General features: G+C 34.1%; 2 protein-coding genes and 2 pseudogenes across 3 annotated transcripts; all 4 read right to left on the bottom strand.

Moving 5' to 3' along the window:
• Window positions 1-6,507: 6,507 nt before the first annotated feature.
• LOC143619558 (protein BUD31 homolog 2-like) lies at window positions 6,508-8,103 on the bottom strand. Its single transcript, XM_077091453.1, has 3 exons — window positions 8,007-8,103; window positions 6,923-7,110; window positions 6,508-6,826 (listed from the first exon to the last, which is right to left on the bottom strand). Exons 1-3 carry the CDS (start codon window positions 8,098-8,100, stop codon window positions 6,671-6,673), a joined length of 438 nt encoding a protein of 145 aa, XP_076947568.1. The 5' UTR covers window positions 8,101-8,103; the 3' UTR covers window positions 6,508-6,670.
• A 1,399-nt stretch (window positions 8,104-9,502) lies between these two features.
• LOC143619494 (3-dehydrosphinganine reductase TSC10A pseudogene) lies at window positions 9,503-11,866 on the bottom strand (annotated as a pseudogene).
• Window positions 11,867-13,816: 1,950 nt separating this feature from the next.
• Window positions 13,817-15,825, bottom strand: LOC143619556 (3-dehydrosphinganine reductase TSC10A-like). Its single transcript, XM_077091452.1, has 3 exons — window positions 15,280-15,825; window positions 14,419-14,566; window positions 13,817-14,120 (listed from the first exon to the last, which is right to left on the bottom strand). The coding sequence occupies exons 1-3, from the start codon at window positions 15,805-15,807 to the stop codon at window positions 13,831-13,833; spliced, it is 966 nt and encodes a 321-aa protein (XP_076947567.1). The 5' UTR covers window positions 15,808-15,825; the 3' UTR covers window positions 13,817-13,830.
• Window positions 15,826-17,350: 1,525 nt separating this feature from the next.
• LOC143619493 (3-dehydrosphinganine reductase TSC10A pseudogene) lies at window positions 17,351-19,145 on the bottom strand (annotated as a pseudogene). The gene is made up of 3 exons (XR_013151194.1): window positions 18,636-19,145; window positions 18,013-18,160; window positions 17,351-17,646 (listed from the first exon to the last, which is right to left on the bottom strand). The product of XR_013151194.1 is annotated as a 3-dehydrosphinganine reductase TSC10A pseudogene (transcript).
• Between the last annotated feature and the right edge of the window lie 6,252 nt (window positions 19,146-25,397).

Raw genomic sequence — 25,397 nt, 5'->3', positions numbered from 1 at the left:
TTTAGTGATATAGAATTAATGTTAACTTTCTAACTGTATTTTTCTTTTCAATACAAATGGTGTTTTCTAAGGTTTGTATCTGATCAAGAGAGAAAGTGATTTGGAAAGTTAAATTGAAGTTTTCAAAGATAAAAAAGCTGATCATATCTTGTTTGACCAAAAAAATAAAATAAAAGTTAAGACTGACACAAAATTATGAAAAAGAGGAAAGCTGACAATCTTATTTCTCTTTCTCTCTCCATTAAACTTTTCAAAGTTGACCCATTATGGTGCATATAGCAGGACCCTTTTGTTATTGGATTTCCTTAATAAAATATAAAATAACAAATTTAATGGCAATACTACGCTCAGGTTATAATTTTTTGATAGCTTATAATAGTTTATGGATATATGTGTAGAAATAATTGAATTAATCATACCAAAATCAAACCAATCTTTATACTTTTTTAACTAATAATTTGTTAGATAATCTTGTTTGTATATCTATAGGATTGTTAATGCTTTGTTTCACTCAATATGTATTAATTGAAAGTAGCATAAGACGACATGCAATAGACTTTCTGGTACAGTGACATGAGAATAACGATTAAGACTTAAGATCTTATGGTCTCAGTTTCGAAAGTTGACTTAAAAGGGTATTTTCACGATGATGGATTTTCTCATTGTTCTTAGATGAGTCAGGCTTAGAGCGTTAAAATAAGTAGGGACGGTAATTAATATCCTGTCTCGGGAAGTCTAACTAGCAGGGGCAGATTCAGCATTAAGCCAGAGGGAGCGTAGGCATCCCCTCAAATTCGTATTTTCTTCTCTAAACTTCTAATATATGAGGTTCAAAAACCCCAAATGCCCCATCTGTGTTTCTTTTGGTGCCCCAAACCCAACTTTTCGAGCCAACTTTTCGAACACAAGTTTAATTTTTCTTTCACAAAATAACAATTAAGCTTTGATTGTTCAATTGTCTAGCCACTTCATCAATTAGTTATTAATATTGTGATATATTTTGTCAGTTTAATCGGGCCATTAAAAAAATTAGACCAAAATATGATAGTATTCACTATTTAGAGTATCATTTCTTTTTTATAATTCTACACTATTAAACTTTATTTTTTTATTTGTACATAAGAGCTTTGTGCCGTAACAATTATGCAAAGGTTTTTATTAATTGTAATATGCATTTTGTTTATTGCGTTTTGGGAAATTTATTGCTTGCATTTCTATACGTGGTTTATTTATTGTAATTTCATTTGACCCGACCCATTTTGGTTTGGTTCGTTTTAGTTTGACTTGACCCGTTCCAGGTTGATCCTTTTTTGCACCCACTGGCAAAATTTTCTGAATCCGCCACTGCTAACTAGGGTACTAGAGATAGTTCTAAACGTTGTTCAATAAAAGAGTTTGAAAGCCGACAAAGCGACAACTAACTGATAGTTGATAGCTAATCGAATTAAATAAACCATCCTTTTCAATAACCAAATTAATCAAAACGTTTATAGACAGAATCATTCATTACGTGCAACCATCTACAACAGATTTAGAAAAAGACATCCCAAGACGATGTTGTTTTAAAAGGCGAACACGCTAACTCGCAAATACTAAAAAAAGGTGAATATAATTATTTTATAGATGATTGAGTGTACATAATAAACTAATCATACTTCAATTAAATAAAAGAAGTATGGGTATAAAGATAAGCAGCAGCTAAGCTAACCCTCTTTGACAAAAGATGCCACCTTGCACGTTCTAATAAAGAATCTACTATGTTGTTTGCAGCATACACATAAACAGCTTGTACATATGTAGATACAAGTTAGTTGTATATATATGTGTATACATATGCAATATGTTACACCTGTTTACTTTGGTTGGTTGAATGTTGGTATGAGTTTGTAAAGGTGTTTGTTTACTTTAGTTGTTATGATTCTTTCTGTAAAGCTCCTTCAATCTCAACTTCCTCTCAATAATGGATCATAGATTACACCTGGAAAAAAGTTATGTACTTATGTATAGATAGATATCATGCGATGATGAAGGATATTGGTTTACGCTAAGGATTTGTTTATAACAAGTTTGGTTGATAGATTTAAGGTTAAATTACAAAGTGAGATGGGTATACTTTGGTTTTGATCCTAAGAATGGATTTATAGTTTACACTTTTAAGAATAATATAAAGGGACACAAAATGAGAATAATACCTCATGCGCATAAGGATTGCACGGAGACGGGATGTCGGTATGGGGCATGTATAAACATGTTATAAAATTGTGAGATACTCATGTAATGTAATGAAATGTCTTTTAAGTGAATCAAATATACTTTAATTTTGACAGACTGAGATACAGTCTTTTAATAAATTATCAAGAAGCTATGCTACTGTACAATTGGTTACACAAAACTATATTTATTGTTTAATAAACTAAATGAATGCAAAGTATTTTTATGAAACTTAAGGTTGTGCTTAAAAATAAAAAAAGTTATTTGTTATAAACAAAACATTGTTAAGAGTAAGAAGTACTTTTTACAGGTTAATAACAAATAGATGAGTTTAATGTTAACAATTAATTAAAAGAAGAAATAAGTATATAATATAGAATGAAAAGGTAATTATAAAATAAAGAAAGCATCACCGTCAGACGGCAACTTTTATAAAATGAAGAGCAGAAAGCAAAGGACGCCTTCATTCTGTTTTTTTACTTTCAAAACTCAATCATTTGTGTGTCATGCTTACGATTAAATACACATAAAATCAAGAAACTGCTACTTTTTAGGATTTGATTTATTCTTATATTTATGTAAGTAGTTAGTACCCCTAACTACTTTTAAATGAGTTTTAGCATAAAAGTCTGAAGTTCGAATTCGATGTCAACCGGGTTTTACCATAGTACACTTTCAGACAGTGAGTTTTACGGAACAGAAGATGGTGGGCTTGTGCTGCCTGCGATCGCAGGCGTATAGAGCCGCCTTTTGCCACTGATTACCAGGGATACAGAACTTTATTCACCGACCGTTTAAAAAATAAAGTTACTTGTCAGAATTCACATAACAAAATGACAACTATTCACTTTCCATATCTCTACTTATTTCGTCCAACACATGTTAAAATTCTCATCCTACACGACTTAAACACATCTAATTTTTTTTAAACAAAGAAGATCATTATTGAAGCCATTGTTTTCATAGCATGGTGGTTTGTTTGAAGAGCTCGAAATGAAGAGAATTTTGGACGTCATGGTGATATTAAAGAACCTTTTCTTAATTCCATTAATTCAATTTCTTATTTTGAGATGTTCTAGTCGTAGTAAAGTTAAAGTTTCTTGAACTGAGTGATTGAAAAATCCACTTTTACATATAATTGTTTTGTTCTAAATAGCATAGGAGGAAATTTTTTTCATTGGACATTAGTTAACACTTGTATAGTTTAATAGTTATACCTAAAATAAGTATGTAATGATTTACTCTATGTTTATTGATATTATTAGCTTAATAACATTATCAACCTCTAAATGAAAAAGAAAGATTTTGTATTTAATTCTTTTTGGCATTATTAGTCTCGCGGTGCTGTGGTTGTGAGTGACTTGTGACCATATTGAAATAAATGTTTAATAAAAAAAACTCAACGTCATAATATCACTGGGATCTTATGTTGGCTAACTAACAATCACAGAATCTTGGCCTTTCAAAACAATATAAAATAGATAAATAATATACAAAACTATTTTATTGTTTACTGCTAAATAAGTTGGTTTTTCTGCCCTATATATTATTGTTATTTAAGTAACTTGATTAATAAACCCAATAGATTAGACAAAACAATAATTTGATGATTGCACAACAACATATTCAAATCAAATATAATTAAAATTAGAAAATAATAATAGATATAAGTCATGTATAGTTTGTCTTCAGGTCTAACAGCTTGGGTGTGATGATTAAGGCTTAAGATCCTTAAAGTCTTTGGTTTAAAACTGGAATAATGAGGGTTTTTCCATATTGGTGAATTTCCTCCTTGATAGTGTTCCTGGCGAGTCTTTCATGGAGCGTCAAAATCATTATGAACTATTGACATCCTGTCTTAAGAAAGTTCACTCAGTATTGAAATAGTTCAAAACGCTGTTAAAAAAAGAAGGGAAAAAAAAGATAAACTATTTAAGTTGGACACACGCGTGGACCTTTATCATATTAGACATCAAGTCCAATCCACATTAACAAACGCTTTCAATGAGTTGACACGAGTTAGGTGTAACGTGTGGGATGGTATCACAATATGCTTCCGGTACTCGGTAGACGAGTTCTCTATATTGTAATAACTTGTTTAGAGATTTTGACTGAATTGTACTAGAAAGAGAATTAATAAAATCATATATAGAAGTCAAAACATGTAGCTTTGGTCACATTAGATTCTTTGTATTCATTGTGAAAGCCATGATCAAATCTCTCGTTTAAAGTCATGTGCTTGTGATAAGTGGGTTTTCGATACATGTCAAAACTAGTTAGATATGATATCGTGGCTCATTAAAACACAATGTTTATCACATATAATGGTTTAGATATTGTATCTATACTCGTAGGCTAGTTAGAAGCAAAATATTTAATCATATGCACAAATGAAATGCGACTATCATATTTATCACATATAATGGTTTAGATATCATGTCGTTGCTCGTAGGCTAACTAGAAGCACAATGTTTAATCATATGAACAAATGAAATCTTCATTCAATCATAATAGTAGGAAACATGCGCGATGTCGCGACAATGACAATTCATAATGCGGTACTCGTTATATAAGTTTATGATTTATCTTGTGATATATTGTATAGTAATTCTTTTTCTTATTCATATAATATTTTACAAAACTTTATTATCTTTGCTTTATTTTTCTTAGTTTCGAAATTAATAATAGTCAGACTTAACAAATGTGTTCACCCAAATAAACCTACAAATTGACTTGCACATAAAAATTTGGGAATTCGTATTTTTTTTATTTTTTAACTTTTTATTAGTGTCACTTTTCAAATATATCAAGACTCTTCGAATGGCATATTAAGAGTAAACATATAAAAGTTTTCTCCGATGCCAGTTGACCATTGCACCCCAAAGCTAAGTCCTTGCCCTAGATATCCGGAGATGACTTTGAAGAATCCGATTAGCTCAGAACACTAAGATTTAAAATGGATTTTTATTCATTGTTAGATACACGTCAACACTACATGTGATATTTGCATACACATGCACATGAATTCTTTTAGTCGTTTGGCTTTAAAATGCATACATACTTGATACTTGTATACTTAGGTTGGAACCATTAAGACTCGTCAAAAGAAGAAGGATGCAGCACTAGGCATGCGCTGATTCTTCAATTTGAAAGCACTTTTAGTTAGTTCTAGACATGCCAAGATAGTTCAAGAATAAATATAATTATCATGTTTATAGACATATTAATTAAAAAAGTATATATATTTTAATTATAGTTGAAAATCGTTATAAAATCATATATATAGAATATAAATATAGTGATGGGAACACATGAACCACCAAAATGCCGGTGATATAGTCTGAGTTGTCTTCTTTCTTCTAAAGTTATCACCAAATATTTTCATTATCATAGGATTAAAACAAGAACCTCGATCCATGTCTTCACCCACAAGGAAAACATTTTTTTTTTTCTATTTCGAAAGTTGCAACGGGAATTTAGTTTATTAATGTTTATGTGTTTATCTATTGCTTTAAGTCTTTATCTTTGTATTATTGGACTTGGCCCAGCTACTTTGGGCTAACTGAATGTGGTTTGGTCGTTTCATAAAAATTTATTTATTTTGTCTATTTTTATAAAAAAATATCAGATAAAATAAGTTAAAAGGCTATGAGCATTTTGAATACTTCTCTTTATAGTTTTTAAATTTTTTCACATCGATGTAATTCAGTATTCTAGTTCTATATTCTCTCAGTAGTCAGTAGTATCTTAAATGTTTAGTTCGTTGAAATTCGATATAATTAAAATTGAGTTTTATGTTTTGTCTGACTATTTTGACTAATTTGTTAGGATATGAATTCAAAGAATATCATATTTTGTTGTAGAATAAATGCATATTAAGATTCTTTCAATTCAAAGAATTGAAATAAACTCTTTCAGATTTTTAGTCATTGTTGCTATCACAATTATCAATAGCTCAATAACCACCCTGTTGCTGCCATTAGCCATGCAACCACCGCAACGAGCCAACACTACCATTTGCTCACCACCATTACCGTCCCAAAAGCTGCTACCCTCTAACGTTGTCACAACCTCACCGCCCCGCCAAGCCACCATTACCATCATGGCATCATATACCATGTACATACACAAACTTCTTTTTAACAAAATAACAAATCAAATCATATTACAAATGCCGCTTCAAATTCCAATTACTTTAAAATATCAACTCCAAATAATATTCTTATAAGTTCCAATTCAAGAAAAAAGAACTGACTTGTGTTTTAAGTTCCAACTAAATAAAAACATTGAAATATAAACATATGAAAACATGGACATCACGTCTCATGAATTGACTTGTCTTTTAAGTTCCAACTACCAGAAAACATCAAGAGTACATAAACATAGGCTACAAACATATGTTTAACACACAAAGTTTGGCAAATAACAAAAACACGACAACTAGAACTTGAAACAATAATCAATCTCCACTTGCACATCCCTTGCAACCACAATGCACACACTCAATCATCTTCTCTTCCCTTAAATGTTTCGGCACTCTGCAAACACACGTGGTGTTGAAATTGTGATCGCGCGGTTGAATGCACCTTAAACAGCAAAGTCTTTCATACCCGGGCTGAAATTAAAGCACCAAAACAAAATTATACATTGTAAAATAAAATGTATGTTTGATTTAGTGCAAATATATGGATATAAAGAAACAATGACTTGCCTTTTTCCATTTTGCAATAATGTTGCGATCAGCATACCCTTGATCCAAACAAAACTCGTATAGCTCAGCAGAAATTTCTTTCCGACGATGATAAAGATCAAAGATGTAACGACTCTTTTGGTGTGAAATTTTGAAGATTGGCCATAAAGCTTCACATTTTCTCTTTCCGTCATGTGGATCATTCTCAGCTGTACATTTAGAAAACAATAAAACATAATTATTCAATTTATCATATTAAATAAACCATATCATTTGATTTTAAACATTGTTTCATAATATAAGTTCAACTTATGACACGAATTGAGTTGACACTAGGCCTAAAAGCAAACCGTGCGTTCAGCGAGCCATTCGGTAGGAAGCTCGTTATGCTCTTTTAATAACAAACAAATGAGCATGAACAGCACTTTTTGTTCATTTAGTTAAAAGAACGGACATGAACATGAACACATCAACGAACGTTCACGAACACAATTGAACAAACAAGGGCTTTGTTCATGTTCGTTTGTTTAACTAATCGAATGGAATTTCTTGTTCATGTTCATTCATCTATTAAACGAACGAACATAAATGAACTTCCCGCCGAACGGTTCACGAACTGTTCGCTGAACGTTTGGTTCGTTTACAGCCCTAAACACATGTCTAGTTTGTTCATTTATGTCTGTGAACTTCCGTCTATGTTTGTTATCTTACACTCAATGCTCGTTATATTACGTTTATTTTATGCATTCATTTAAACTGTTAGGCCCATTAGAATTTAGCTAGTTTTATCAACTCAAAATATATCTATTACAATTTAGTCTTGTTTTATTACATTTTTTGGCCCAACGGAACGACAGATTAATATTCCCGCTTACTTTTAACTGGTGTTCGTTCACCTATGTTCAGTTACATTAGTTAGCTTATATTCATGAACCCTTCATTTATACTATTAACGAACTAACATAAACAAGTATTAACACGCTCATTTTCTTAACGAGCAAACGCCAACAAGAAAACCCAATTCGCTTAACCATTCGTGTTTGATCATTTGTTCGGTTAAAGTTAAATGAGTTAAACACATTAATTTTTTTAGAATAAGTCAAACCTTCTCTCATCTTTGCCTGCAACTCATTAAGAGTCGGCTCCACCAGTTCCCAGCCCTCCGGGTATTTGACCCGGTTTGTCTTTACCTTCGGCATGGATCCGACTGCAATAATCACATACATAAATTAAAACTATCTATCTTATTACTTAAACAATGAAGCATAACATTTTATCCAATTTAAGTTACCGACAAAAAAATCAATCTAGGGTTTCCAGATTCAAAATTAGGGTTTTTTGCACTCGAGTTCAAATTAAACGTAACAGGTAAAAAGTAATGAATAATATCATCAAGGATCTGATTTATATGTTAGGAATAACAAATTGATCTAAAAATGTTGGAGGAATTAGCGATTTTAGGGTTGTCAAATGATGTGGAGGAATTAAGAACCGTTTGCGAATGGTAAAGAAGAATAAGTTAGCCGGAAAAATAGGATAGAAGCATTACCGGAGCTGCAGTGGTGGTGGTGGTGTAGACTCGCCGGAGGATGATCGGTTTAGTGCGGACTGATAAGACCGAGAGTCAAGAGAGCAGCGGCAGACCCATTTTATCCAAGGGTACCGACTCCTGTAAATAAAAAAACTCACGGCACAACCCGATCGCGGTAAAACTCGGTTGTCATCTAATTTAAACTTGAGCTCTTGTAATCACAAACATAGCTAGGTAGCGCAAGCCCACCACATCCTGTTTAGGCGAAAACATGCCGCCCGAAGACTCTATGCGATAAAACCTGGTTGGCACTTGATTTGAACTTGAGGCTTTTCAGGCTTGTAGCCTCTGGCTCAAATTTTCACTACCCTGCGATGCCAGTCAATTAATCGAGCTAAAATTAGGGATAATTACCATAATAGCCATGTAGAGTGTTGACTATAAAATTTATCAAATAGTCATGGAAGTTTTAAATTGCTATGCCTTTTTTTGGCGCACGAAGATGAAAAATTGCATGTGAGAAATGGTGGCGTAGGAGTTTAAGGTTGCCGCATGAGATGATGTGTTGCGTCATGTGATGTAGGAGAAGGAAAATAATGATGCGAGAGATATAGGGGTTGGTACAGGAGATGAAGCATTGGCGCATGAGCAAAAAGTCAAGCCTATATTGGTAATTTAACGTAAGGGCTATTGTTATAATTTTTTTTGGTGATTTTCCTTAAAATTGGGTTTGTATTTACCGAAACTTTTTAGTCCTTGGTGTATAAATGTAGTTATTTGACTTTATTTTGAGCAATCAAGAAATAAAAGTCTGGCTATCTGGAATAACTCAATAATGAAAGACGACCCCTATACGCTCATGATTGTAGACAACACTAGGTAGCCCAATCCCCCCATCTCCTGTTCCAGGAAAAACCCGTTGTCCGAAGACTTACCATGGTAAAACCCGGTTAGAATCAGATTAAACTCGAACTTTTTAGTCTTCTAAGTTATGTCCCAAATAGGTTCTCTTCTCTTTGTTAATTCTTTTGTTTGTAAGCATATAAAAAGGTAAAGAATTCTAATACTAAATAACTTTGTATTCCAATTTCTTTAATGAATTTCAATTCTTTCAAAAACATTACATACTTTTTTTCTTTGAATGCCACTTTTCAATGCTATCATACCACGATCGTAGATAACACAAAGCCGCAACACGTATTACACCAGCACAAATAACCTCAACAAATGCTTTTAGATACGATCTCTGTGGAGAGACACCCGCAGTAGCAATCCACAACATTAATCCTTCAAAGTTGCAGAAAACAAAGAAAGATCCACATTTAATCCCGTTTAATGCTTTCTTCGCCACCTCATTTGCTTGCATGGCACCAGAGGATGCTGCTATGATGCTTGTCAATGGTATCCTTCTCTTTAACTATTCAATAATCACAAACAATTATCACAACTACGGATATGCAAGAAACCGAAAAAACCGACCCGTAACAAAAATAACTAACATAACTGAGCCGAAAACAAATCTGTCAGTTTAATTTTATGTTTTTGTTTTTCAAAAACTTAACTTTTGGTTTGATTCGGTTTCGCATGTACCGAAAACTGAGAAACAAAAAAAAGATTTTATGGATTATATTTTGTAGGCCTAATTTTTTTGGACCAAATGTGTAGTAATCAATTAATTATAAAATTAACATACTTAGCCAAAAGTGTGGGGCCAAAATTCAATATTTTGGGTTACTTTTTTCAGCCCAAAATTTTCAACCTCAAATTACACTACTTAAAACAGTTAAACCAAACTGAACTCATGGTGTAACCCAAAAAAAAAAACGGTTTTCAAAGACTGAGTTTATAGATTTGAACCAAATATAGACCAATGCATACCCCTAATAAAAACATCTTGAATTTAGAAAACGGGGGGGGGGGGGGGTACCTTTTGCAAGACCAGGCGTATCGGTGTCGGGGGGAAATATAAGTGAAACATGAATGCCATGGGCGATAACTTCTTGTTGAAGTGCTTCGGCCAAACTTACTAGCCGAATAAGCCGTGTAACCATAAACGCCCACCTATTATTAAAAAAGCACATCAAGAAACATAATAATCCTATAAAGCATTAAAAAGACAGGTATATAACTTTGAATAAAAGGATGCAGAAAAAGACCAAAATTGATCAAAAGAGCTGGCTTTAGCTTTTGACGAGCAATCCCGAAGTCAACATTTCGGCTTGTTAAATAATGACCAAAGCTGGTTCGGTTGAGTCAAAGCGATACGACTACTCGTCTCCTTTAAAGGTAAGATTTAGCCTCATATAACCCGCTCAAAAAACAAACACGAACATACAATACTTGTTGGGAATTTTGGAATTGATTACTTGAATTATCTTAGAGTCATATGCTCTTTTACATTGAACCATTTCGAATTTTAAAAATTCATTATAATCCGCCATTTTTTACTTCAGATATAAATGTGACAGTATCCAAAAATTCCTTTATTAATGATATTGTAATACAACAATAATAGTCAAAATAAAAAAGCTGGCAGATCGACCCCAGCCAGGGGCGCCATGCCAAAGGCTGCCGCCCCTTGGATCCTGCTACCAGTGGTGCTTCCCCTGAACCCTCGTTCGCCCCTAACATCATAATTAACTCAAACAAGCGAGCACTCTGTATCAGGCCGTCTCCAAGAATCATGAAATTCTTTGGGCCAAGATGAAGAAAATTGGGCCTTAAATTAGTTAAATAGTTATGGGTTTAAACATCAAGAATTCATTTTTTTTTCAAAAAAAATGTATAGTTTAAAAAAAATCGGCCTATCGTCAGGCCGGGGTCTAGATGGCCTTGCTCCGCACCTACTAACTTGTTTAATGTATATTATGATTTAACATGTCAATTCAATTACACTAAAATATCAAGCATACCTGACCGGCCTGAGATGACATGAATGTGATGGAAACCGGCTTCTAATCACTCCGATTCTTCATCCCCGGCAACGCCGCCTTAACTAGATTAAAAGTCCCGATCAAATTCACATCAATGATACCTTTAATATCCTTCACGTCATGATTCTCAACCTCTTGACTTGCAAAAATGCCATGATTACAAATCAAGACATCAAAAGGACCAACACTTTCAACTGCTTCTTTAACTGCTTCAAAGTCACTTACATCCGCGCTGACGATATTAACATTTATTCCGGTTTCTACCCGGATGTAGTTCTTGGCTTCCATCAGTTTCTTGAGGTTACGTGCTAAGATAGTAACCCGAGCACCTTCGGCAGCAGCTTGACGAGCTAACGCCAAGCCGATGCCGCTGGAGCCGCCCGTGATGAATACGTGGCGTGATTTGATCGGGATTTTTACGGGGTGTGGCCGGACGATGAGTTTGAGGAAGATAAGGAAGAAGACACAGACAGTGGCAAGTGAAAGATACACGACCGACATGTTTTCCAGTGAGTAAACTAAAAGTTAGTTGAGAATATTAATTAGAGAAGTTCTTTTAATGGGTGTAGAATGACTTTAATAGATTTTTTTTAGTACCCCAACTTCCTTGTTTTTAGGCTATCGTATTTTTTTAATTTGGAGAGTCCGATTCCTCACTCTGGCCAGAGTACTATTTTGTCTTAACTGCGTCCAGGCTGGCTTCAGAGTTTGGCTTAGCCGTTCCCCCGAGAAATCATACCGCCGGCTGCCACTTGACAGCCGTTGTGCGACCACATGAGGAGAACTCTCTGACGTAACACACATGAGGAGAACTCTCTGACGTAACACATGGTGGGACGAAAACCCGGGTGGGCTCTAGGTTCGAACTGACAACCTTTAGACAAGGCGTAACTCAAATCCTTCATTATTGCCAATATCCACCCAAAATTGACACATATTGTCAATATCCACCCAAAAGTGACACAAGTGGGATTCAAACTTAGGTTTCCATTGGATAACCTAAGCCTCCTACCACTAGACCACAAGTGGAAGATAATAACTTAATAGATGGTATGCGCATTTAGTTTATTGTTTAATTCAGTTTTTAGTTAACTTATTAATTATTAGTTTTTTTTTTAGTATGGTGTATTGTTAGTTTAGGTTTATACTATTTGTTTCAAGTGTATATTTAGTTAAGTTAATGCCTCAATTGTTTGTTTGATGTGGCTTGTTTGACAGGTTTACTTTTATTTTTTTTAACTATACATATTGTATCGTGTTAGAAATTAACACCCCTATTTTGTAAAGCGTTTTTATTTTGTAAAGCGTTTTGATTTAAGAAAGCTGAGTAATATTATTTGCCTAAAGGGTTAGGATTGGGATTACCTTATTTTTGAAGTAAGAAGGAAGGAAAGCAAAAGGAGTCACATGTAATTGAGACATTAAACAAGTTGTGGGAGGCGAGTAAGAGTTTGGAGTCTATAGCAAGTGGCGGTTTCGGAAGACGACGATGATTGAGGAAGTTACAAGATCTTAGGTAAACTTGGTTTTATGGTTTTTGTTGCAATCATGATTTGTTTGCTTGATTAGTTGTTGTTACAAATGATTTGAGGCACTGAGCTAAAGTTTCTTATTAAAATGATATTAAAAGCTAAATATTATGAAATAAACACTTTTCAAGTAATTGAGTCAAGCTGCTCATATTGAGCCCCATCTTGACATACGTCATCTAGGGGGTTAATCGAGTCAAGGCGCTCGTGAGCTACTTGAAATCCTCTCGCTAAAAGCTCGATAAGAGCTGAGATTAAACAAACTTGAGCCAGGGCCTAAATATAAGCTTGTAAGAAATTCAAGATCGGCTTGAACTTGTTTAACTTCAGTTCAACTCAAGCTTTTAACAAGCCAATCTCGAATATGTCACTAAGAAATCGCTTGCACGCCAAGTTTACAAGATCAGGATGGATATCATTACGAAGAAACGCAATATATATCCAAGAGCATATTTGTAATAACGTAGGACATTATCATCAAATTACAAGGCATTTGAGTCAAATTTGTTGCGATTCTTGCAGTAAGGTTTCATGATGAACGATGAACAACACAAAAATAATACAATGCAATAGAATTGAGTGTGAATGGAATAAGAATTAAATAAACAAACTTAAGTAAATATTAAGGAATTGATCATAGGTGATCTGTTATTGAATCTGATTACATCGACACATACAAATAGAGGATGAAACGTTGTAACTGTTTGATAATCGTCTCATCAACAGACGCGTCGTTTGATATAACGGCACACACAAACATAAAACCTAGGACATGTCTGTTTACATAACTTGACACACTTGGGCTAATAAACATGTCTGGCCATAATACATATACAACATAAATAAATAAGTCTTGACCGAATAACAATAAAAACATAAAACATACTAAACTGATGCAACCATAAAATTTTCAATAGATTCGTTTCGTCACATAATTTATTTAACTTCATCAAACTTCTCAATGGTTCTATACCACGACCATTGAACACAAAGTACCCCCAAACGTACTACGCCAGCAAAAATAACCTCAATAAACGCCATGAGATATGATCTTTGTGGAGATACACCCGCAGTTACTATCGACAAAAAAAATCCTTCAAGGTTGCAGGTGATAGAAAACCTTCCAGATTTGATGCCCTTCCATGCTTTCTTTGCCACTTCATTAGCTTGCATGGCACCCGAGAATGCTGTTATGGTGCTTGTCAATCTTGGCATCGATTTCTTCGCTGTGTCACACAAAAAAACATGCACTTGTAAAAAAAAAACATGAACATATGTCCCGTTCCTTAATTTACGTTTGTTTATGATAATTATTCAAAGAACGTTGCTGATGGTATTAGATTTTAGTTTTAGTATTATAATTGGTGGCATTTGAAATATTAACGTTAGTACTAACGTACGAATGAATATAAACAAACGGACAACTTCACTTTCATAACTAGCAAGCAAAACAACAAAATTTGTTCTACAATATGTTCGATTCGTTTACACGCACAAAGATATATAAAGAGAGAGGTGTTGTACCTTTAGCCAAAGCAGGTGTATATGTTTCTGGAGGAAATATAAGTGAAACATGAATGTCGGCAGCAATAACTTCTTGTTGCAGTGCTTCTGCCAAACCTCTCAGACCAAATTTACTAGCTGAATATGCTGTATAGCCATAAATGCCCACCTATAATGATCATTAAAAAGTGTGCCATTAAGTATCATTATAATCAATATTGTATATCTTTGCGTTACAGTGTTCATGGTCTGGTTAACTCGATTTCTATAAAACTTCTAGGCTGAGTTCACTCAATTTTAATAAAACTTTCAGGCTGAACTACTAACTATGGTTTCAGGAACGACACATCAAACCATCAGGATTGAATGAGTCGGCCGGACCAACTTGCTTTACCAGTTTAATAGTTTTCGATCAACAGTGTGGCATCTAACTAATTTTCTTTTCCCAAAGTTAATTTTTTATATTAATAATGAAATAAATAATATACTTTGTAAAAATGTAATAAGTTATAAACAGTAATAGTTTATAATAAAAAGTACTTAATGAAATATATAACGATATATTTTCTAAAAATGGAATAAGCTATAAATAGTAAAAGCCAAACAAGCTATTTGGATCTAAAGCCGACCAAACCAACTTGTTTTAATTACCATAAAATTATGAGAGAATATAATTTTAGAGTTTAAGTATCTTATTGTTACCATAATTAGAAGATGCTATACTATTTGATTATGTTTCATGTAATTATCGTATGGTATTCTTATATATAGTTTATTACATTAATAATACATAACAACTCACAAGGGTTTTCATTATTCTAAAAATAAGTGCAATATAAACAATGAATACAAAGCTACAAACATAACAACGATATACGATACCTGACCGCCCTGAGAAGACATAAATGCTATCGACACTGGCTTTCGGTCACTTCTGTTCTTCATTCCCGGCAAAGCCGCCTTAACCAAGTTAAACATCCCAACCAAATTCACATCAATTATTCGACCAATCTCCTTTACATCCAAATTCTCAACCTCTTGAGCTACAATCACACCTTGGTTACAAACCAAAACATCAATAGGACCAACACTCTCCACAGCTTCCTTAACAGCTTCAAAATCACACACATCAGCCTTTAATATAGTAACATCTATGCCAGTGGAGAGTCTAATATAGTCCTTGGCTTCCTCCAAGTTATCAAGGGCTAAGATTGTGACACGAGCACCTTCAGTGGCTGCTTGGTGAGCTAGAGCTAGACCAATGCCGCTAGATCCTCCGGTGATGAACACGTGGCGTGATTTGACTGGGATCTTGACGGGGTGCGGGCGGACTATGAATTTAAGGAAGATGAGGATCATGAAGAGTGGGAGAATGCATAGAGCAAGAGATGAGAGATTTGAGTCTGCCATGGATAAATGTGACAAAGAGATAGATCAAGTTGGATCAAGTGTGAAGGAGTGTTACAATAATAGAGTTGGAAGTATGGGCTTCGTCACGTTACATGACCCCAGAACATTAAATGCATAAGCTTTAAAATTAAGAATTAAAATTACATAACCTTAAATTTAAAATGACCCAAACTTCAAATTTAAAATTACATTAACCAAATCAAATCGGCTCAAAGCGCATGGTGAGCTTCATTATTATGTAATTTCAAAGTTTGTTGTCGGTCCATGTCGGCATGGTTCGCTTCTTCTTCCTTATCAACCACTCAGTAATAGCTAGGGCTGTCATTTTTAACCCGAAACTAAAGTTACCCGAACCCAAATTAGACGAGACCGGAAGAACCTGTTACTATAACTGTAAACCCGAACCAAACTATAGTTATATGGATCGGTTAGCAGCTGGTTGAATAACTGGTATTTAGTTTTACACGAAAATACCTGAATCAGCTTTAATAATATGTGATCGTTGGCTGGCTATCGTATTTCATTCAGGGTATGTTTGGTTGGAGGTAATGGAATGAAGGAGGAATGGAATAAGAGAAGGAATGGAATGGACAAGGGAATAAAATGGATCATTACCATTCCTTTGTCTTGTTTGGTTAACCTATGGGAATGAAATGAATTATTACCTTTTGTTGTTTGGTATAAAAAAAATTGTAAGAATAAATTAGAAATAATAAAAACACTCATATCTAAAAAATATTTTTTTTACAAAAAAACAAAGAAAACCGCAACGACGATGGTGGTAGCTCCGGCGACGAATATGGTGGTGTCGGTGGCGACGGTGGTGGCGGGCGACGGTTGTGGTGGTGGTGGGGGTGGGGGTGGGGTGGCGGGGTCAAACGGTGGTAGCATTGGTAGTGATGGCGATGGTAGGGCGGGGTGGCGACGGTGGCGGTGGTCAAGTGGTGGCAGGCGATGGTTGTGGTGGTGGTGGAGGTGGGGGTGGGGTGGCGGGGTCAAATGGTGGTAGCATTGGTACTAATGGCGATGGTAGGGCGGCGGCGACGGTGGCGGTGGTCAAGTGGTGGCGGGCGATGGTTGTGGTGGTGGTGGGGTCAAACGGTGGTAGCATTGGTAGTGATGGCGATGGTAGGGCGGCGGCAACGGTGGCGATGGTAGGGCGGCGGTGGTGACGGAGGTGGTGGCAATGACGATGGTGGCGGTCAGGTGGTGGTGGCAGCAATGTTAGTGGTGGTGATCGTTGTTAGGTGGTAGTGTTGTTGAGAAAGTATGGCGAAGGAGGAATGAAATGAAAAAAAAAGAAAGGAGGTGGGAAGGAATGGTTTTGATGGAATGAGATTCCATATGTAATGAATGATTCCATTCCATTGAACAACCAAACACCACTTTTTTCATTTCCATGTAATGAATCATTTCATTCCCACTGTCATTTCTGCATACCAAAAGCTACCACATTGAATTTAAAGGCACACAAAATCATATACTGAATAATAACTTGGTATTCCAATTTCTTTAACAAATTTCAATTCTTTAGAAAACATTATTAACTATTTTTCTTTGCATGCCACTTCAATATGCTACCATACCACGAACGTAAATAACACAAAGTCACAATGCGCATTACACTAGCCAAAATGACCTCAACAAACGCCATCGGATATGATCTCTGTGGGGAGGCGCCTATAGTTGCAATCCACAACAAGAATCCTTCAAAGTTGCAGAAAACAATGAAAGATCCAGATTTAATCCCATTTAGTGTCTTCTTTGCCACCTCATCAACTTGCATTGAACCAGAGGAAGCCGATATGATGCTTGTTAATTGAGGCATTCTAGTTTTTGCTGCAACACTCATAAACATATGTTAGCCGATATATGTAATGTTTTTATTTTGAAAACATTAATTTATATCTTATTTTACTAACAAATAATTGTTTATTACAATAGGTTGATTAAAATTTTGAGAAATAATTTCATAAAATTGTATAGAAAATATTTTGAGTAAAGGAAATGCAAAAAAGCAATGATAATGTGAAAATGTAAAGACTTTAGAACAAATGTTATAAAATGGAGAAATATAGGTGTTTTTTAAAAAATAGTGGATCACTCAATGTGATAGATGAAAGCACATTTGTAGGTGTGTTTAGCACTTATGGAAAGAAATAGTCTAAAATTTCATGGTTGCTTTCTATACAAACAAATCTTGACCTTCATTAAGACCAGGTGTATCGGTTTCCGGGGGGAATATGAGTGAAACATGAATATCATGGACGATTGCTTCTTGTTGCACAGCTTCTGCCAAACCCCTTAGGCCAAACTTACTAGCAGAATAAGCGGTATAACCATAAACTCCAACCTATTATTGAACAAGTGCATCCTTCAGCATACAAAATAACTAAAGGTATGGGCCCTTGAACAAAGAAATGCTCAAAAAGCCTACAAAACGCCTAAAATATGTTTGTAATTGCAACAAGTCACTTTCTATTTTACACTACTAGTATGCATCATGTATTCATGTCAATTTACTTTCATAATTTTGTATCTCACTTGAAGCAGACTCTTTACTTTTGAGATTGCTCGCTTTAAACGCTCACAACTCGGTTTGTAAACGAGTTAAGCCCGAGCCAGGGTAAGCTCGCATGTTGGCTCATTAAATTAAAGCTCAGTTTTAATGCATATAAATGTTATATTTGGTTTTATATACATCAACATGTGTAAAAATACAAAACTAAAATTAAACAAGCATAGCTCGAACTCAACAATTTAGCTTGTTAGGATAAATGAGCTGAGCCGAGTTAGCTTGGTTTGAAAATTAGTCAAACATACAATACCTGGCCGGCCTGAGATGACATGAGTGCGATTGAAACCGGCTTTCGATCACTCCTATTCTTCATCCCTGGCAAGGCCACCTTAACCAGATTAAAAGTCCCGACTAAATTCACATCAATGACACTTTCAATCTCCTTCATATCCTGACTCTCGAGCTCGTGAGGTGCCGAATAACCATGATTACAAATCAAAACATCAATCGGACCAGCACGTTCAACTGCTTCTTTAATTGCTTCAAAGTCACACACATCCGCGCTCACAATATTAACATCTATTCCGGTGGAAAGCCGGATATAAGTTTTGGCTTCCTCGAGCCTCTTGAGGTTACGAGCTAAAATAGTCACACGGGCACCTTCGGCAGCGGCTTGGCGAGCTAACGCCAAGCCGATGCCGCTGGATCCGCCTGTGATGAATACGTGGCGTGATTTGATCGGGATTTTGACAGGGCGTGGCCGGATAATGAGTTTGAGGAAGATTAGGATGAGGACTGGGAGGAAGAAGCAGATAGCCATATTATTCTGGTCATGAGGAAAGTACATAGGGTTTGCATGGAAATTTAAATATTAAATAGAGAAATGTGGAATACATACTTTTTTAATAGGTGTAACATGTTAAACCATTTTAAGTTAATGATTTTACTTGTAGCTAATCTTTGTATACCAAAGGTGATCAGGTGATCTAAAACTGTCAAGATATTGACATGCACTAAAGAGTATATTTATTTTGGGAAAAAGAAACATCATATTAACTAAATTTCGGGTATATTTTGTCTTGTTTCCATTTGATGAACGTTTTCTAAAACTTTTGACTCTCAAATTTGGAGTATACTATTTTCATATAATTCATTTGGTTCAACAAGCAATCGATATTTCGCGGTCAAGGATGTAATACTCGTTGGAGTAGGTCCTAGCTTGTACTCTTTGGATATATAAGTTATATATCGTATTAACAATCCAACGTCTCGGTTATATGAAGAAAACAAATGGCATGTTGTCAGATGAATTTTAATTGATGACGCAAATAATTGTTGGAAGTTTGTCTTTGATCAAGTTACGAGTATAATGGCATACTACACGTTCTAATCATAAAAAAGCAATAGGCCATTCTTACCAATTGGGTATAAACAATCACGATGCTATTTGTTATATATAGCAACAAGTTTGTAAATAATGAGGATACTCAGTGCCTACTATTATATGTGAGTGGAATTATTTCAAATATGACAACACATCATCTGAATGATTTATACCATACATATTGGGCCGTTCAAACCGCTCGTTCCTTGAATTCATTTGTCGCTCGCTTGAAAAATACTTGCTCGTTTTTTTGCTTGATTGTAAATGAACCGCTCTGCTCGGTTTGATTTGTAAACGAGCCAAGCGACGAGCAAATGTCTGCTCGATTCGGTTCGGCTCATATACTTATACAAGTTTTTAAACCCTTTTAAATTTTTCTTATTCCGTCAATTTTATTATTTTATTAGTTTGATTTAGGTTTTCAGAATACTAAAGGTTTATTTACACGTTCATTATATCTCTCTTTAAACTTCTATCTTCTAAAAGTTTACAACCTATTATACGTTTGTCTATAAAGTACTAATTCGTTTACAAAATATATTATTTGCAGCTTTTAAACTTGTTTCTTATTGAAAATTTTAAAGTGGCTGGAAAAGAAATAAATAATGCTCGAAATCGCTCGATGTTCAATCAAAAAATGCTCGATTCGATTTTGGCTCGTTTCTTTTTTAGCTTGGTTCGAATTTCAGCCCTTTGGTTCGGTTCGGTTGTAAATGAGCCAAGCAACGAGCAAGCCTTCACTTGGTTCAGCTCGGCTCATGAACAACCCTACATACGTATCGCATCGTTATATTAGATGATCTGCACCCAATATCAATTTACTAATTTACTGTAACAAATGTTATATTAGAATAAAAGTATAATGTAATTAGGGGTGTTTAGTATCTGAATCGGGATCAAAAAACTCGAAAGTCTATTCTATTAGTTTATCAAATTCAGTTTTAAAAATTCAAATTCGATTTGATTTCAATAATCGAAATAAATGTATGATTTTCATTTGGATTCGATTTGAAATTTGAATTCAAATAATACATATATAGTTGTACAATATTCCTTAGTGTATAAAATACGTCAAATTATGCTCAAGCCAAAAACAAAACACATGCTGGCATATTTGTAAATAAACTAAAATCTAATTTCGCGTTCTAATCAATTAATTGAATTGATCGAGCATAACACAAAATTACATACCCCGGTCGTAGTTGGGCACTGATGCTTTAAAAAAAGGATATCGTTCAAACTTCATATTGAAAAGAGAGACCGTCGATGTGATTTAATCCTAATAATGCATGTGAAATTGCAAAAAACAAGTTTCAATTGCTTAAATTAAGTTACAGATCTAATTGAGAATTACACTTAGCATCCATGGTGATGGAACACAAATTGAAATGCAATTTGGTATTAATCGAAGACCGGCATCTGGTGAGATGATCGAATAATCTCTGACCGTTGATTCAGTTACATATTTTGAGTTTGTTTGTAATTAATAAACCATTTGAGCGTTAATTCATAACTTTCAAATTTAGTCTTGTTCGTTGAAAATTGAAGTGTAAAAGAGATTTTGTTTTGAAAATTGATCAATTGGAAGCTTCTTGATTGTCGATAACGAAATTTCCTTGTTATTAAATTGGTGAGCAATTTGGATTAAAAACAATTCAGAAATTGATTGGAACATCGATCAATTGGCAGTTCGTTACAGGTTGATTTTGTCAATTAATCCATCTTCAAATCTCTAGATTATCAAGTCGTTTAATTAGATCGAAAACCGAATCAAAAGAAATTTCAATTTTGCCACCGCATGTTTTTTTGAAATCAACGGTGATTTTTGGTCGCGTACGTTATCGTATGATAAGGATTATTGTATTCTTTCTTTTATATATATATATATATATGATTGGAATCGCGTGATAACCATTTAGGAATGAAGAACCCTTGTGATAATCAATTATTTTTATTTGTACATATATGTACGTTATAATTTCTTTTTGTTGTGCATGTATGTATATTATTATTTACTCTTAATTTATATAATTTGTTAGCTCTGTATATATATACATACATTATCATTTCCTTATCTAATCACATAATTTGTTAATTACAAAAAAATGAACCTAACGCAACCCCAGTAAAATGTTACATTAGGCCTTAAAAATGTTGCATTTGGCGTTGCACATTTTTAAGGCCTAATGCAACCTTTTTTGAAAGTGTTACATTTAACCTTAAAATGCAACTTTTTTAATATGCAACCTTTTTAAATTCTAATGCAACTTTTTTTTACCATCAAATGCAACTTTTTTAGAAGTCAAATGCAACATTTACTATATTTTAGTTGCAAAAATGCAACGGTTTCTATACTCAAATGCAACCTTTCTATACTTAAATGCAACATTTATTATAATTTAGTTACAAAATTGCAACTTTGTTTAAGACATAATGCAACCATTGTTAAATTTTAATAGAAAAAAATGCAACCTTTTTTCCATTCAAATGCAACTTTGTAATATAAATGTAATTGCTATTATTTAATATATGCATTCATTCATACGACCAAGAGAGTAATAAAAAACACAAATTTCATTGATATTCAAATAATGTACTTTAACATGCATCTCCAAACTCAAATATAACATAGTCAACACAAAGTGTCAATTACAATAATAAAGAGAAATTAAAATGGTCTACTCATCTTGATCTCCATATGTTAGTTGTTTCATCACCTTCTGCATCATAGCTTCTAAGTTTTTTCGTTGGATGTCAATATCTTTACGCATAGCTTCGAGCTCGGATTTTTTTCTTTCATGATCCTCTTCAATCTCATTGCGCATTTCCACAACTTGTGGCTTTCAACTTCAACGTTTTCTTTGAATGATTCCATTAGCCCCTCTGGAAGCAGGTATGACATGCAAGCACCATCGACCTTTTTAAGTAATGTATTTGTAACTCCTCTACCATAAAGTCGACGATATCTATGGTTCTCCTTGTTCATTACAGCCAAAAAAGGATCTACTGCAGAGCTTCCATCATTTGTAGGCTTGTATTTCTTCATTTGTTCCTACAATTTTTTCCAAAAAAAAAAAAAATTGTCAAAACGGTTTTTGAATTACCAAATTCATATTTCCTGTTAAACATTATAGAATAACAAACTGCAAACATATTCACAAAAAGAAATCTAATCGTAGTATCAAATGTCTAGGAATCACAAATCTAAAAAGTCTTAAATATCACAAATTACAGACAAAATTCACAAAAAAAGAATCGTCGGCTAAAATTGAAATTATACAAGAAGTAGATTTCAAAACTAGGAATCTAATCAAGAATCCAAGCATGTGAATTGTCAACATATATAAAGATAGATTCTACAATAATCTAAGTATCAATGTCAACATATTTCTAATCAAAGAATTCAGATTAAGGTGTAGTAGTGTACATTCAAGGTTCAAATAGCAAAACGGGTTGTATTAATAGGGGTTATACGAAAATTTGATTTAAAACGGGTTAAAACTTATCACTACAAAGTTCACTACTAGGTAATTCAGTTCAAATTTAAGGATACAGATAACTTTTTGTTGTGAAAGTTAAAGTATGCATCAGCCAACTTAAATACAGTTCAGTTTTGGAAATTGAGGTTACATGTTGGGTTACGGGTGAAAGTGTTTCATGAGATTCAAAGATTTGCCAAAGTGGCGATTTAGGATACTAAAGGATTTTTTTTTTCTCACTTTGATTCGTTATCGGGTAAAAGTGAATTGGTGCAGATTTGGTATAATACTTTTGTACTAATATTTTGCTATTATTTAGTTAATGGTTTAAGAACTAGACTGTATGTTTTCAACTAGTTACGGGTCAAGGTCATTTTAGGAACTAGGGAAGTTTTGATTACATTTGTGTGAAGAGTTGACTTCTAATAGTCAAACCGCATATTTCTTATTAGATGAGCTGATGCAAAAATTGATTGGAGTCAAATTAACATATCTGGGGTGCAGGGGGTTAACACTTGAAACGGGTCATAGTATCAACAATTAGTTTCGAGACATTACATGAAAATCGTCAAGGGTATTTTGGCCACATCATTAGATAATTACACAGTTTTGAAAGTTGCTAAAGTTTCCAAAAAAAATCTGGAATACACAAACTAAACTGAAGATATCACAAATTTCAGTTTGTTTGCTGTTACCGGTCAGTTTACGGGTCAAAAGGGCTGCGTTTTTATTTTGGGTAAATTTTGCTACAGATTCAGATCAAATTTCTGATAACAGGTCCTTTCGGGTCAGGTTTGTTAAACTCAACGAGAGACTTAAGTTGTGAACGGGTCAGGTTTGTATTTAGAGGTAGTTTAGGAATCAAGTAAGTTTTGGTTCAAGTTTGCAAATTGGTTAACATCGTTGTTACCGGTCAAAAGTGTGCATAGTTTATTACGGGTTTCAAGTTCAAAATCTTGGTTCCTGTTACATGTGAGCATTGGATCAAAAGTGATCGTTTTCGGCCAACTTTATTACTGTTCCAATTAAATTTCTGTTAATTGGTCTTTTTGGGTCAGATTTGTTTTTAGAGGCAGTTTTGGAATCAAGTAAGTTTCATTGTCTCTGTTTTCGGTCCAAATTCGAGACACTTAACATACTACAACTAGATGTGTACACGAATAAGCGCCGAAAACTAATGGAACTTCATTAGTTTTCCTGTACATTTCATTGAACTAGTAGTATATAGAAGTGCTTAGAAAAAAAACACAATTATAGACTATAGGTTAGTGGGGGATTCGGGGCTTTCATCAAAACTTTATTAATCCTATGCATACTAGCACACATGAAACATGGATATTTACATAAGGTTAAAGTAGAAAGAACTTACAATTTTGCTTGCCTTGTCATCATATGAGTCAGCATATACACGTCCTTCTGTCCTTTGACGTGTACATTCAAACATCTGGGCTAAAGTAGGTAATTCTTGGTTTGGATCATTATTTTTCTATAATCATAATAAATAAACATCAATAAAAAACATTAGCATATTGAACAACAAAATGATACAAATAACGAGAGAAAAAAAAGTAATTGTACCATCTCCTCACGAATCTTAGCAAAACTTTTTGGGCCGGCTGTGTGCATATTTTTTTGAGACATGCGTGATTCCTTGGCTCGTACACAACGTTTCTATACACACATTAATATATAATATATAACTCAGCTAATAGATAACTATAAAAACTAAATACTATTAATGGAAAAATTGTAAAGAAAAATACCGCTTCATCTTTATCATTCCATAAACGCAACAGTTGTAAGAAATCATCTTCTGGAATAATGTTAGGTCGATTCTTCCACCTTGTTTTGTTATCCTTAAATTGTGAGAAGTGTTTATTCTTAAACCGAGATTTGTGTATCTTATATGCATGTCCAATACTCTTTAAAACCCATTTCTTAGCAGCCTCAGGCACATCGTATTTTTCCTTTAAAAAGTTAGTATTTAGTTTAAAATGAAAATCTAACAAATAAATAAAGGGAAAAAAACAACCATAAACTTTACCAGGACATACTCCCACATTTTTTCTTTATGTGGCACCTTGTGCCATGAACGATAGATCAACGGTGCATAACTATAATTACGACCTATAGTACCCAAAAATCGAGTGAATTTTCCTACTACATCCTTCTCCTCTGATGTTGGTCCAACGGGTTGTCCAAATTCATT

The sequence above is a fragment of the Bidens hawaiensis genome, unplaced genomic scaffold, assembly GCF_021521415.1.
Source record: "Bidens hawaiensis isolate Kalapana, Puna unplaced genomic scaffold, B.hawaiensis_p1.1 tig00002477_1, whole genome shotgun sequence".
NCBI lineage: Eukaryota > Viridiplantae > Streptophyta > Magnoliopsida > Asterales > Asteraceae > Bidens > Bidens hawaiensis.
This window is presented reverse-complemented; position numbering and strand designations above follow the sequence as displayed.